This window comes from Hyperolius riggenbachi, chromosome 3 (genome assembly GCF_040937935.1).
Source record: "Hyperolius riggenbachi isolate aHypRig1 chromosome 3, aHypRig1.pri, whole genome shotgun sequence".
NCBI lineage: Eukaryota > Metazoa > Chordata > Amphibia > Anura > Hyperoliidae > Hyperolius > Hyperolius riggenbachi.
Genome location: NC_090648.1, coordinates 444087156 through 444103080, shown reverse-complemented (window position 1 = coordinate 444103080; position 15925 = coordinate 444087156). Strand labels below are relative to the sequence as shown.

At 44.9% G+C, this 15925-nt stretch overlaps 1 protein-coding gene across 1 annotated transcript in view; it reads left to right on the top strand.

Moving 5' to 3' along the window:
- TMCO6 (transmembrane and coiled-coil domains 6) overlaps nucleotides 1-15925 on the top strand; it is a 52653-nt gene that overhangs the window by 35493 nt on the left and 1235 nt on the right. Inside the window, exon 12 of the mRNA XM_068277810.1 lies at nucleotides 2161-2271. Coding sequence (XP_068133911.1) covers nucleotides 2161-2271 — 111 coding nt within the window. The remainder of the gene's footprint in view (nucleotides 1-2160; nucleotides 2272-15925) is intronic.

Below are 15925 nucleotides of genomic sequence, written 5' to 3'. Positions count from 1 at the left end.
GCCTCCCCCCCCCGTATAGACAGATGTGTCCCCAATATCAGACACCCCCAGTATAGCCCGATGTGTCCTCTGTGTTTGGCACCTCCCAGTATAGACAGATGTGTCCCCAGGATTGCTGCCCTCATTATAACCAAATGTAAACAAATGTGTTTCCAGAAATAGTGGTCCCCCATTATAGCCAGATGTGCCCTCAGGATTAGCGGGTGCACCCAGGATTAGGGCCCCCCACCATTATAGCCAGATCTGCCCCCAGTATCAAATTCTACACTCAAAATTAAAATATGTGGCCCCTCTTATTTTATCCCCCCCAACTGCACATTTTAACCCCCCCATAATGGCCAGCCCGATGCTCCACCCCATCCCCCCCCCCACCCCCCCCACCCAGGCAGCTCCCTCGGTGGCCAGATCGCTATAAAAAATGATTAGCAAGCAGCCTAACTCACCTTATCTCATTCCAGCGATCAGCCTGCAGCCTGAGCCTCCGATCCCCGGTCTGCACGCAGCCCTGTAATGCTAAATATCCGGGTCCCGGCTTGATGACATCATCAAGCAGGGACCCGGGTGACTGGCAAGGCTGAATTCAAAGCGGGGTTCGGAGGCTCGGGCTGCAGGCTGAACGAGATAAGGTGAGTCAGGCTGCTTGCTGATCACCTTTTGTAGCGATCTGGTCACCGAGGGGAGAGATGAACGATCACCGCTGTTTGCTGCGGGGGGGTCTCTAATTGGCTACAAGAGAACATGTTCCCTTTCACCAATTAGTGTTGCAGCTGTCAGTGCCAGGAGGTGTGCTCTGAAGCGCACCTGATCGTGCACAGCAGGGCTGCAAGCTAATCAGTATATATACATCATGGTGGCTTGGAGGGTGCCACAGGTGACGTAGATATACTGAGTTGTGGACAAAGTGGTTAAAGGGAAGGTCCAAGCAAAAAAAAAAATGAGATTCACTTACCTGGGGCTTCTACCAGCCCCATGCAGCCATCCTGTGCCCTCGTAGTCACTCACTGCTGCTCCAGTCCCCCTCTGGCAGCTTTCTGACCTCGGAGGTCAGGGCCAAATTGCGTACATTTTTACACATTCCCGCTAGTGCAGGAACATTAACACATACATTTTTACGCGTTAGTGGTGAAACGCGTAAATTTTTGTTCCTGCACTAGCTGGAATGCGTAAAAATGTATGCAATGTGGCCCTGACCTCCGAGGTCAGAAAGCTGCCAGCGGGGGACTGGAGCAGCAGTGAGTGACTACAAGGGCACAGGATGGCTACATGGGGCTGGTAGAAGCCCCAGGTAAGTGAATCTCATTTTTTTTTTTTGCTTGAACCTTCCCTTTAAGCATAAATGGGATAATTCTGATTATATATTTTTTAGTTGAGAATGTTACAAGGTGGAAAAGAACTACCCAGGGATCATTTGTCAGCTCTATATCCGTGACCTTCTTAAGAAGAGCAAACCCTTCACCCTAGAAACCTGGATCGCTGAGCATTCCCAGAATAAATGTGAGAGCGTTCCATGAGCCCCACAGTTTCTCCAGCATGTGGGATCTTGTGTGGGATAGTATCTATCGAACAACAACAAAACATTTGTAAAGCGCTTTTATCCCATAGGGCCCAAAGCACATAAGCTTTTTTGGGTCATTGTCCATCTGTATCATGAAAGGCCACCCAATCAGACTGCATTTAGCTGGATTTGAGCAGACAGTATGTCTCTGAACATCTCAGATTTCAATCGGCTGCTGCTGTCCTGTGTCACATCATCAATAAACACTAGTGTCCCAGTGCCACTGGCAGTCATGCACGGCCAAGCCATCATGGTTGCTCCATGCCTTCTCCATACTTTTTTCTTGCCATCATTATGGTAGAGGATGATCTTGGTTTCATCTGTCCAAAGAATGTTTTTCCAGAACATTTGGTCACATGACTTGAAGCAGCTAAAGAGGCTAACAGCAGGTTCCATACGGGGGGCCACTGCTGCCACTTAGCTTGCAACCCCATACTGTTAAAGATGGGGTAATATTTAAAATCCAAACAGGTAATCTTTAAAATCACCTGATCGAGTATATCCATATACTGTAAGCTCTGCCTCCATATGTGTACACAGGACTAGGGAAACATTTGTGCATGGAAATGTGCTGTAAACTGTTTGTTTGTTCTTTCCACTTTAAGGCAGCCAAAGATACCAGTATGCATCCCGGACTACAGATACTAGACGCATTTAAAGATCACCCAGAGGTTGGACAGCAAGTGCAAGCAGTATGGAATTACTGCCAGACAACCGTGAGTAAAGGCTTCATTCGTGGAAACTAGATAAAAAGAATTCCCCCAGCATGTAAATTTCCACCGACCCAGAAAAAGAAATGAATCAAAACCAGCAGCTGGTGATCAGTTAGTATGCAGCTGGTTATTTAACCAGCAGCTGGAGACATTGATAGACTAAATTTAATTATTTCCCTGGGTCAGTGGAGGTTTAAATTTTTCTCCCATCAATAGGGCTACATTTACACTGGACCATTACATTGTGTACCCTGTAAAATCGGGTTGTTAACAATAACAATGCAGTAATATTGTCTGCACCGCAACTCCCAACGTAACCTAGGGGGCGTGGCTAGATCACTCAGTTGTATGTAATGGATTTAAGGTGGCCATACACTTATAGATTTGCAACAGATTCGACCATCAGATTTCTGTCAGATGCCTGTCAAGTCAGAATCTGACAGGAATCTATCTGATGTGTGCCACACATTAGCAACAGATTTCCAACAGATTTCAGAATTAAATCTGTTGGAAATCTATCTAAATGCATTATTGGACCATTAGATCCAATGCAACTATATGGGCCATCGATCTGCTGCCAGCAGCAGATCGACCTAGCTGCTCCATCCAGTCAGATAAATCAAATCAATCGAAATTGGCCATAAATCGGTCGATAGACTTGATAGAAGCTATTTCCGATCGATTCCATATAATCGACCGATGGCTGAGATCGACCAGTGTATGAGCACCTCAATGTTGTGTACACACGATACGATTTCCCGCTCGATCAGCGGGATTGATCGATTATTTCTGACATGTTCGATCGGGTTTCGATCGATACAGCCGTCGTTTTTGCATACTTAACATGCAGAATCGACAGCTGTATCGATCGAAACCCGATCGAACATGTCGGAAATAATCGATCGATCCCGCTGATCGAGCGGGAAATCGCATCATGTGTACCCAGCATTAGAGAGATTTCTAAAAATATGATTTTGTGGCTGCATTCTTGTGGAAGGTGTAGGTGATTTAAGAGCTGAGCCTTCAATTCAGTGCTATTGTTCTATCTATCTGCTTGCAGTGGAATTCATAGGGCTGAACCTGAATTATGCGACTGAGACTAAGCAGATTAGGAGATGAGGTGTTACTGTAATTAGCAATAGCCATGGTGTTTTCCTGCAAGTCTTCAGCATCATCAGGAAAACGCCATACAATGGTGAGCTGGTAGAGAACTAATGACTTCCTCCACACACACCCAACCCTGATTAATGACATCACTCGGGAAGGGGGTGACTGGGACTAATGTCTTCTAACAGTGGAACACTGAAAACAGACATCACCCTGCTTATTATAATCATGTTATTCAAACCATTTTCCACAAATGCTGGCATATTTCCTAGGGCCAAGCACAAGCCAAGGGTATTGTCCTCCTCCCTACTCCTCCCATATAGGCTAGAGACATATCTGTGCAGTACTCCTGACGCCTAATAGTAGCCATACCTCAGGTGACATGGTGGCTGATCGACCATCCGATTGTTATAAACATATCGGATGAAAATTGGTGTTGCCAAGAGCATGTCCAGTTGACTATGGCCTCAATTCACTAAGCTTTTCTCCTGTCTTTAATAACTCTTCTAGAGTTGTTACCATGGTGATAAGGCATGTAGTATTCAGGAAACATTTTACCTCAGGCAAACCTAAAGTTAACTCTTCTGTCTTTAAGTTAACTCTTCAATCCTTAAAATAACTCCAGAGTTAAAGACAGGCTGTTTATTAACTGCATGTGAAAATAACTACAGAGGAGGTAAATTAACTACAGAGGAGGTAAATTAACTACAGAGGAGGTAACTTAAGGAATGAAGAGATAAGATAACTCTCTCTTATGTGGAGGTAAGTTTTCTCTTGCCTTATTATCTCCAGCATGATCTTAGTGAATTGAGGCCAATGTGACCAACTTCGGACCGAAATTGGCTGCATGTATCGATTGGACATACTGAAACTTGTAGGGCCGTCATGCACAATCTGGTGCGCGACGGAAATGGCGTGCGATATGGGGACAAGCAACAAATGCGATGGAACCGCCGGCACTGTCCCCCCTAGTGTAAAATGTGGCCCATACAGTATACTTTACCTATGGGTTGGCTCCGGACTCCGTCCGCATACACACACTCCACGTGGTTGCCGGCGTATACATGGGTGCATGTGACGCGCCGGCAACCATGTGGGGAGCATGTATAGGGACGGAGCCCAGAGCCAGCGGTGGACATCAATAGGTAAAGTATACTGCACAGAGCAACGGGATGGCACATTTTACATTGGGGACAGGGCCGGTTGCCTAGAGATTTCATGCTGAAATCAATCAGGAAGCAGCCTGCAGTGTATGGGCAGCTGACAGACCTCTCTCTAATCAGACTCAAAGCGAGATCTGTCTCTTGGTCGATCAGCCCACACATCGTCTGATAGTGTTAACCCTCTCTTATCGGATGATGGGTAGCGAATGAGCAAGCAAGTCTCACGAGAGACAGAAGAGTACATGGTGGCAGTTTGTTCTGATCTGTCATACTGATCTGGTTTAAATCACTTCTTTAATACCTTAGTAATTCTGGTATTTATAATCTCTTCCTAAAGTTTTTGTAATTCCATTGATCATATAAATAATAGCAAAAATAATGTAACCATTTCAAAGCAACACAGCTCTTGCATCCCTTGTTGAGCCATCTACAATTTGCATAACAAATTCAAAATGATTACGAGGTTGTAAGTCAGAGGAATTAAGGATTTTAAGCTAAATTTATAGGGACCTGAAACCAGCGAATACAAAAATGGTTGCAATCACATATGAGGGCTTCCCCACCAGCAGTGACTGCATCCCAGAACTTTACTAAGGCCTGGTGTACACCAAAAACCGCTAGCAGATCCACAAAACGCTAGCGGTTTTTGAAGCGTTTTTCTTATTAAGCGTTTTGCTAGTGTTTGTGTAGCAGATTACAGATATTGTTACAGTAAAGCTGTTACTGAACAGCTACTGTAACAAAAACGCCTGGAAAACCGCTCTGATCTGGCGTTTTATCAAGCATTTTGCGTTTTTTCCTATACTTTAACATTGGAAGCAGAAATGCCCCCGAAATCCAAAAAATGCTGCAGCCCGGGAGTATGCGTTTCTGCAAAACGCCTACCGCTCTGGTGTGCGCCAGCCCATTGAAATACATACATAGCATCTCCACAGCCGCAAGCGGTTCTAAAAACCCTACCAAAACCGCTCGGTGTGCACTAGGCCAAAAAGTGTTTTGCAGATAAATAGATGTCCAACTGTGGATGTGCACCTGTCCACTGCTAGCATAGGAACCTCAGAATGAGGATGGCCATGTTGTGGCTTTGGGGCGCACCCTCCACTTTATGGATTCGTGGGAACAACAATCGGTACATTTTTTTTTTCTAGAGGTGTCTTATGTATCCCCAGGAATCATTTTGGTTTTTAGCCGTACTTTCTTTTCCAATATGTTTTATTTAAAGAAGCATAATAAAAACAAGTCAACATTTCAACATTACAAGTTTGTCAATCATACAGCATTATACAGCTACAGCGTTCTTGAGTTGACAAGACCTGTTAAGCCTAACTGTTTAGAAAAGTAAGTAAGTGCTGAATGAGTGGTTATAGTGGGGTGAATAGAGGATTATTGTTAGGGGTATGCTGAGGAGATGAGAGATTAAGAAATGAGAAAGAGAGGATAGAGTAAAAGTTAGAAAAAGAGTTCGTGAAGTATTCCTGTGGTGGTGGGAGGTCGTACGGGCGCCCTCGTTACACTCTTTTAAGACATTATGTTTTTGAATTCGGCAGAGTCTGTGAAATCATACCAGCAAGCCCATATCTTAGAGATTTTATCAACTTGATCGTGAGCTGTTAAGACCATTTCTTCCAGTTCCCTTGTTCTTTCTACCCTTGAGAACCAATGTTTCAGTGTGGGAATGGTTTTAGTTCTCCAAAGTGCAGGGATAGTTGCTCTGGCTGCTGTGATCAGGTGTGGGAGTATCGATTTTTTGTATTGAGTAGGAGAGATTGGTGAGTTGTGTAGTAGGTAGGTATCTGGAAGGAATGGTATTGTGAGTCCCGATATTTGTTGGCTTATCCTATGGACCTCTTTCCAAAAGCCTTCTAGTAACGGGCAGGTAAAAGCTAGGTGGAGTAGGTCACCAGGGCCATTTTCACAACGCCAACATGAGTTAGGGATGTTAGGTGCGAATTTGTGGAGCTTTTGAGGAGTTCTATACCAGTTGGTTAAGAACTTATAATTTTGTTCTTTATTTCTGGCGCATCTGGTAGATTTATGGGCGTTGAGGTAGATTGTGTTCCATTGTTCATCTGAGAGCGGTGATTCTAGAGAATTGTTCCAATATTTTTTAGCAGGTGTTTCTGAGACCGGCAATGCGTATATTAGCAAGATGTAAAGCCAAGAGAGTGAGTGCCTCTTTACTCCTTTTGAGACACATCTCATATCGAATTGTGTTAGAATGGTCTTTGTTGTACCTTTAATTTGCTTAGAGTTAAGAAAGTGGCGTAATTGGAAAAACGTCCATGTGGGGATTGGTTGGTCAGATGTGGGATGTTTGATTTCTTCCTGTTTTTTAGGGATACCTTTGGTGGTGAAGTGGTGAACTCTGGGTAGTTCTGATTCTGCCCAGGTTTTTAGGTATAGAGAGTCATTACCCGAGGGGAAGTGGGGGTTGCCTAGTATGGGAGTCATGGGTCCCCTCAGGGAAGAGATTTTATATTGGTTGCAGCAAGCAATGAAAGCTGATTTGGAGGCTAGTATGAAGGGGTGGTCCAATTTTGTGTTATTGGGTGGCGTGGTGCTCAACCACGGAAGCCCTCCTAAATGAGTCCCGCATATTTCCTGTTCTATGTGTACCCAGTCTTTTTGTATTGGGTGACTTGTCCAGTCTATTATTCTGAGGAGCTGCGAAGCATAGTAGTACAGTTTTAGATTTGGAAGACCAGCACCTCCTCTGTCTATTGGGAGAGAGAGGATTTTATTGCTGATTCTGATTTTCTTGTGTTCCCAGATGAAGTTATTTAACTGTCTCTGCAGGGACTTAATATACTCTGCTGGCAGGTGTATAGGGATAGTTTGGAGCGTGTATAGCAGTTGTGGTAGGATAGTCATTTTAATAGAGGACATCCTGCCAAACCAGGAAAGTCCTTTGAGTTTACTCCAATCTGTGGTTTCTTTTGTGATTTTCTCTCTTAAAGGGGCATAGTTTAGTTCGAATAGTTTTTCTATTTTGGCTGGGAGTTTAATACCGAGGTAGGTAATCGCCTTATCCTCCCATTTAAAGGGGAATCTCTCCTTGCAAAGGTTCAAGCTAGAATCCTTTAGTGATATGTTTAGTGCATATGACTTGTCGTAATTTAATTTTTAGATTAGAGATTGTGCCAAAATCCTTTAATGCTCTTACTAAGTTGGGTAGAGTGATTAGCGGTTGCGACAGGAAGAAGAGCATGTCGTCTGCGAAGGCTGCTATCTTGTATTCCTTTTGGGCGATTTGTATGCCATGTATGTTGGTATTAGATCTAACTAAATTTAAGAAGGGTTCCAGGGAGAGTATATAAATTAGTGGGGACAGGGGACAGCCCTGTCTTGTTCCATTTGTGATTGGGAATGAGTTTGACAGGGAGAGATTTGCCTTCACCTTCGCTGTTGGGTTACTATATAAAAGGCCTATCCAGGACTTTAAGTGTGGTCCCAAACCCAGGTCGGCTAGGACCGCATGGATATAGTCCCATGCCACCCTGTCGAAGGCCTTCTCGGCGTCGGTGGAGAGAAAGAAGCCCTCCACACGACGCCGAGATAGCCAATGAAGGACTCCCACTGCTTTGGCAGTGTTGTCCCTACCCTCTCTTCCTGGCGTAAATCCTGATTGATCTTGGTGTATCAGTTGTGGGAGTAGTGGATTGAGCCTGTTCGCCAAGATCTTGGCAAAGATTTTGATATCACAATTGAGGAGTGATATTGGCCTATAGTTGCTGCATAAATTAGGGTCTTTGCCTTCCTTGTGAATAACAGTCACATGAGCTTCTAGGAGTTGTGTGGAAGGTTTTGTGCTGTCTGTTACACTGTTGAAGGCTGTAGTAAAGCTAAGAGCCAAGACCTTGGCGAAGAGCTTGTAATACTGGGAGGTTAGACCGTCTGGGCCTGGGCTCTTCCCTGATTTTAAGTCCTTGATCACTGAAAGGAATTCTGATTGGGTGATGGGTAGGTCTAATTCAGTAATGATTTCAGTTTTTAAGGCATGAAGGCCATATTGTTTCAGAAAGCTCTCTATTAAGGCTCTCCTGCGGGTCTTTGTGGTGTTATTTTCTTGGTCGGGATTTAAGTTGTAGAGATTCATATAGTAATTTCGGAAGGCTTCTAGAATTGCAGGGGTAGTTATGTGGTCAGGGCCCTTAGGGTTTTTTATTGCCTTGATCAGGTTTTTAGCATTTTTTTTTTAAGTTTTCTTGCTAAGAAGGAGCCTATTTTATTATCCCATTCATAAAGGGCTTTCTCTGATTGAAGGATAGTGCTTTTTGCCCTTCTATTAAGGACTGATTTTAGATCTAATCTTTTAAGCTGCAGTTTATTTAAAACATCTGCATTGGCGCTATCTTTGTGGAGGGATTCGAGTTGTGAGATTTCTTTTAGGATAGCATTAATATAACAGTTTTTTTCTTTTTTTTTCCTTGCTCCCAGTTTGATGAGTTCCCCCCTGATAACAACCTTATGGGCTTCCCATATAGCGAGGGGTGACGCTTCGCAAGGAAGATTATGCTTCATGTAGTCTGAGATTAGTTTATAAATTATGTGAAAGGCTTCTGGGTCACCCAGAAGTTCTGGGTTTAATCTCCAGTTAAATTGTGAAGTTTTTAGAAACGGTATTTCCAGCACCAAAAACACAGGGGCATGATCTGAAAAAGCTATCGAACCAATCGAGGCTTTTACCACTAGATCTAGGTCCAGTTGTGTCAGCAATAAGTGGTCGATGCGCGAGTATTTTTGGTGTGGAGCCGAGTAGTATGTAAAGTCTTTTACCTTGGGATTCAGGGCCCTCCACACGTCGGTTAGTGCAAGATTCATGAGTTTTTCCTTGACCCTTTTGATTGCTTTGTATGGGATTAACGATTTACCATTTGAAGTGTCAATAGGTGGGTGCAAAGGCAAATTGAGATCATCTCCCCATATTATCATTCCTTTGGCAAAGTCTAGTAACTTATTAGTGACCAGGGTTAGGAAGGACTCCTGCTTATCATTTGGCGCATAGACGGAGACCAGAGTGATATCTCTGTTGCCCAATGTGCCCAATACAAACTGGAATCTCCCCTCTGGATCTGTTAGGTGGCATTTTACGTGGAATTCGCAGGATTTGTGTAGTAGGATGGATACCCCCCTTGTTTTCCCCGCTGGGGAAGTGGAGTGGTATCCTCTGGTATAATTTTTGTCTCTCAGGTATGGAGTATGTTTGTTTGAGAAGTGTGTTTCTTGGAGCATTGCAATCATCACCCCTTGGCTTTGGAGGAGATGTAATAGAGCCGACCTCTTCTCTGGCGTGTTAAGGCCATTAACATTATGTGAGGTGATTGTCCACCGGACAGCCTCTTGACTTTTAGAGGGCATGGTGGTTAGTGGATGAACACCAGTCCACCAGATCGACCTCCCACCACAGGAGGGAGAATAGTAAGTCGAGATTTCAAGAGAGAGATATAGGGTAAAGAAGAGAATGTGAAGTATTAGCATTTGCTAGTTCACTCTAAAGACAGAGTGAAAAGAAATAAGAAGATATAGGAAGAAGCCTATTTTACCCTGAAGGGGTATAGGGTTCAAATCACGGTGTAGACAGGCCACTAGGTGGACTGTCTAGTTTTTTGACCGGACTTGGGTCAGTGCACACAAATACACTGTTTGGGGTAATGAAGTGACAATTACTCAGTAAGTAAAGCCCTTAGTTCGTGTTAGTGCTACCCCCTTGTAAATACCACGGTTTCTAAGTATTATATTTGGAAGACATAGGGTGCGGATTAGAGGGGGACAGATCGGGTGGATGTTAGTATAGGGTCACTATAAGATGGGAGCCGCTGTTTACCTTCCATTGTATCTTGTACCCATCATGCAAAGGTCTCCTTGCCCTCCCCTTAATCACTATATATAACAGGCACCATAACAGCTAACTACTATGAAGATTCCAGCATTAAGCTAGTAACAGATTGGCGTATAGAGATGTTTACCGTCTGTGAGTTTCCTGCAGTCTATATCTAACTTAGCTGACGTTATATGAGTAACAGGCTTTATAACATGCAATCTATTGTTTAACAAGAAAAGGAGAGAGAAAGAACCTTGTTGACAGAGAGGGTTAACATTAACATCCAGAGTCTATGAGAAAACACTGTGAGATGGGGATCGTTATTTACCTCCCCTTAGGTCATATGCCCATCATGTAGAAGTCCCCTTAGCCCTCCGCTTAGACACTATATATTCTATGCATTATAACAAGTAACTACTGTGAAAAATACAGCATTGAGCTTATAACAGGTTGTCATATAGGGATGATTGCAGGCTGTAGTTTACATGCAAACTATATCTAACTGAACTGGTGTGACATGGATAACAAAATTTACAACTTGTAGTCTATCGTTTAAAGAAGGACATTGCTAGCAAAAAGAATTGACTTTAACAGACAGATTCTATGAGAGGAGTTGGGCTACAGTTAGGTACAGCCTGGGAAACTTAGCAAGGTATATGCACGAAGCCATATGTTTTATTTTAAAGTGAGGGAAAAGGGAGCTGAGTTTAGAGGAATCCGTGCAGCGAGGAACAGATGTTTTGCTTGGGTAAGTTCAAAGTTAGTCTTAATGATTTAGGGCTTACTGAGACCCTTAGTGTCTACACAGGGCAAGTGGAGGGCAGGGGATATTCCTGACAATAGAGCATTACCGTAACCTTTTACGGAAAGGTTCAGATCACCAGTTCAGCGGGCATCGTTGGTGGCTGATCAATCTCGCTGTCTCCAGCTTCTGATCCTTCTGCATGATCGGGGGGTTCTTGTTCTCCGGAATCAGAGGATTGGCTGAGTCGTCTCCTACGGGAGTGCTGCTGGAAGCTTTGTTCGCTTGATGAGCGATCTCTCCGTCTCGTCGGGTTAGGCCGCTCCATGGTTGTTAAAGTAGGGGGACCCTCAGTTGCGGCTAGCGGTTGCCAGTCAGGGAGGTCCACTGAGGGGATATTGAGTGCTCTGCAAAAGTATTCAAGGTCCAGCGGGTGTTTCAGATTGACTGTAGTCAATCCCTTTGTGGCTTGGAGACAGAAGGGGAAGCGCCAGCGATATGTTATTGCGTTTTCTCTGAGTAGATGCAAAAGAGGTTTCAGGGCTCTTCTAGTCTGCAGAGTGATGATAGAAAGGTCCTGGTACAATTGGACTGTGGCGTCGTTAAAGTGTATCTCGTCCTGCTCCCTCGCCTTCTTCATAATTTCCTCTTTTAGTGCAAAACTGCTCAAACAACAAATTATATCTCGGGGAGGGCCACCTTCACGGCCCTTAGGACGGAGGGCTCGGTGTGCTCTTTCGATCCCTATGGGAGAGTCCTTTGGGCGCTCTAGGAGTTGATTAAAGATGGCGGAGATTGCGGGGAGGATAAGCTCCTGCGACACAGACTCTGGGAGGCCCCTGACCCTTATGTTGTTGCGGCGGCCTCTATTGTCAAGATCTTCCAACTTTTGTTGGAACTCAAACAGCTTCAGGTCATGTTGATCTGACTTGGTCTGTAAGCCACTTACTTGTGATCGGGTGGCTTCTCCTTCCTTCTCCACTGTGTCTAGCCGTGTGTTTATGTGGGAGACTTCACTTCTCAAATCTGCTATCGCTGCGGTTAGGGTCTCCTTGATGTCCTTAGCTATGTCCAGCATCATTGCGACTGTGGGCATGTTGTCCAGCTTCTCCAGTACTTTCTGCGGGCCCCCGGAACCTTGAGAGGAGTTTTCAGCCGGGCTAGGAGGAGTCGCCGCCATTTTAAGTTGGCTGCGGCCCGTGCCCGAGTTCTTCTGTGTCCTAAACATCCCTGGTACTTGTTTCGGGAGGTTTGCGGAAGGTTCACCCTGGGTCTTGGGGTCCCCTTGTATCTTCTTGTCTTCCTTCATGCTTATTGTGAGGGCTGGAAACCGGGTTTTAGTGGGTGCACACGAGGAGCTCGTTCAGCAAGCAGCCATCACAGAGCGGTGCCAAGCCACGCCCCTTTAGCCGTACTTTCATTAGGCCCCTTACACATTACCCATTCCTTTGCGATTATTCTACAAATTGCACTGCAACATTGCTAAAAGGTTGCATCGCACCTTGACGGTATGGTGGGGCTGTACAGCACCATTTAAGTACGCCTCAATTCTCAAGTAAAACACGTCAGTACTCGCTATGCCACGATCAGTGTGATAGCCCAAGAGGATTATCATTTCTTCGGCATTGGGATCCAGCGATTTTGTGCTATGCAACGGCCAAAATGTTAAAAAACTGCTTTATTCTTTGGTTAGTGTGTCTTTTGGCCTCCTCATGTTAGTTATTAGCTTAACTGAATGAATTTCCATTTCTCTGTTCTGTACTAAAAATTCACCCAGTAGTTACAGGAGGCTGCATGGAAGGTACTGTAGCACATCCAGTGTATCTGATCACAACAGTAAACCTGGCTCCTTCTATTACCCTGATGCAACTTCACAGCCTAATAAGGGTCCGTTCACACTGAATCCGTTCAGGCACAACCGACATTATCACATCCGAAAGCGACAGTTATACAGGATCTTCTCAAAAAATTAGCATATTGTGATAAATTTCATTATTTTCTGTAATGTACTGATAAGCATTAGACTTTCATATATTTTAGATTCATTACACACAACTGAAGTAGTTCAAGCCTTTTATTGTTTTAATATTGATGATTTTGGCATACAGCTCATGAAAACCCAAATTTCCTATCTCAAAAAATTAGCATATTTCATCCGACCAATAAAAGAAAAGTATTTTTAAAACAAAAAAAGTCAGCCTTCAAATAATTATGTTCAGTTATGCACTCAATACTTGGTTGGGAATCCTTTTGCAGAAATTACTGCTTCAATGCGGCATGGCATGGAGGCAATCAGCCTGTGGCACTGCTCAGGTGTTATGGAGGCCCAGGATGCTTCGATAGCGGCCTTAAGCTCATCCAGAGTGTTGGGTCTTGCGTCTCTCAACTTTCTCTTCACAATATTCCACAGATTCTCTATGGGGTTCAGGTCAGGAGAGTTGGCAGGCCAATTGAGCACAGTAATACCATGGTCAGTAAACCATTTACCAGTGGTTTTGGCACTGTGAGCAGGTGCCAGGTCGTGCTGAAAAATGAAATCTTCATCTCCGTAAAGCTTTTCAGCAGATGGAAGCATGAACCCACTTTTGAACCAGAAACAGCGGCAGAAGCGCCTGACCTGGGCTACCGAGAAGCAGCACTGTACTGTTGCTCAGTAGTCCAAAGTACTTTTTTTTCGGATGAAAGCAACTTTTACATGTCATTCGGAAATCAAGGTGCCAGAGTCTAGAGGAAGACTGGGGAGAGGGAAATGCCAAAATGCCTGAAGTCCAGTGTCAAGTACCCACAGTCAGTGATGGTCTGGGGTGCCATGTCAGCTGCTGGTGTTGGTCCACTGTGTTTTACAAAGGGCAGGGTCAATGCAGCTAGCTATCAGGAGATTTTGGAGCACTTCATGCTTCCATCTGCTGAAAAGCTTTATGGCAGGGCTGCCCAATAGGTCGATCGCGATCTACCGGTAGATCGCGACCGCCTGATTGGTAGATCGCGGCCTCCTGGCCGCATCCCATTGACTTTTGTGGCCAGCAGCTGTAGAACGCGGCCGCTTGGCCGCGTCCTATCAGATTCTGCTGCTGGCCGCTGATGTGTGTCCAATCAGGAGTGGAGAGAGGCGCGGCTGAGAGGCCAAGGGCGGCAGTGTCATGGCTGGGGGCGGCGCTGGAGGCAACACTTCCGCCTCCTCTCACGCTGCCCGCCGAAGCACTCCCTCAGCCGCTTGGTGATGTAAAGTAGGCTGCGCGCACGAGGTGTCATGGCTGCCCACATCGCTGCTGCACATGGCCTGTATGGGGAGATGACAAGCCGCAGACTCCACAGTTGAAGGGAGGTAAGTGATTACATGTGCCAGCCCTATACCTAGCCAACCTGTACTGAGGGGACCTATACCTAGCTAACCTGTACTGAGGGGGCCTATACCTAGCTGACCTGTACTGAGGGGACCTATGCCTAGCTGACCTGTACTGAGGGGACCTATGCCTAGCTGACCTGTACTGAAGGGACCTATACCTAGCTAACCTGTACTGAAGGGACCTATGCCTAGCTAACCTGTACTGAGGGGACCTATGCCTAGCTAACCTGTACTGAGGGGACCTATGCCTAGCTAACCTGTACTGAGGGGACCTATGCCTAGCTAACCTGTACTGAGGGGACCTATGCCTAGCTAACCTGTACTGAGGGGACCTATGCCTAGCTAACCTGTACTGAGGGGACCTATGCCTAGCTAACCTGTACTGAGGGGACCTATGCCTAGCTAACCTGTACTGAGGGGACCTATGCCTAGCTAACTTTCGGGGGGAGGGGGCGGGTGCATTTAAAACGTCGGTAGATCTCCTGGCCTCGGCGAATTTTAAAGTAGCTCGCGAGCCGAAAAAGTGTGGGCACCCCTGCTTTATGGAGATGAAGATTTCATTTTTCAGCACGACCTGGCACCTGCTCACAGTACCAAAACCACTGGTAAATGGTTTACTGACCATGGTATTACTGTGCTCAATTGGCCTGCCAACTCTCCTGACCTGAACCCCATAGAGAATCTGTGGGATATTGTGAAGAGAAAGTTGAGACGCAAGACCCAACACTCTGGATGAGCTTAAGGCCGCTATCGAAGCATCCTGGGCCTCCATAACACCTGAGCAGTGCCACAGGCTGATTGCCTCCATGCCATGCGGCATTGAAGCAGTCATTTCTGCAAAAGGATTCCCAACCAAGTATTGAGTGCATAACTGAACATAATTATTTGAGGGTTAACTTTTTTTGTTTTAAAAACTTTTTATTGGTTGGATGAAATATGCAAATTTTTTGAGATAGGAAATTTGGGTTTTCATGAGCTGTATGCCAAAATCATCAATATTAAAACACTAAAAGGCTTGAACTACTTCAGCTGTGTGTATTTGAATCTAAAATATATGAAAGTCTAATGTTTATCAGTACATTACAGAAAATAAAACTTTATCACAATATGCAAATTTTTTCAGAAGATTCTGTATTTCTATGGTACATTCCCATAGGGTGTGGTTATATATATATATATATATATAGGGGGGGGGGGGGGGGGGGGGTCGGGGTCCAGTCAGAACAACACACGACATGCTGTAAGTATATCGGACAATATGCAAGTTTTCAGTGTAATTGGAGTATCCTTTTAATGTTCAGTATAATCCAGGCCTGGACAAAGTTTAGCAGCCCAGGTTGCCAGCTGTGGACTGCATTCTTTAAATAAAAAAAAAAAAATCTCCCTCCCTGCAGAGTTGTGAGCGGCAATAAGAGAGGGTTAACGCTCACCTAATAGCCTCTCCCAGTGTTGTTTCCATAGCAACAGGACATCACATG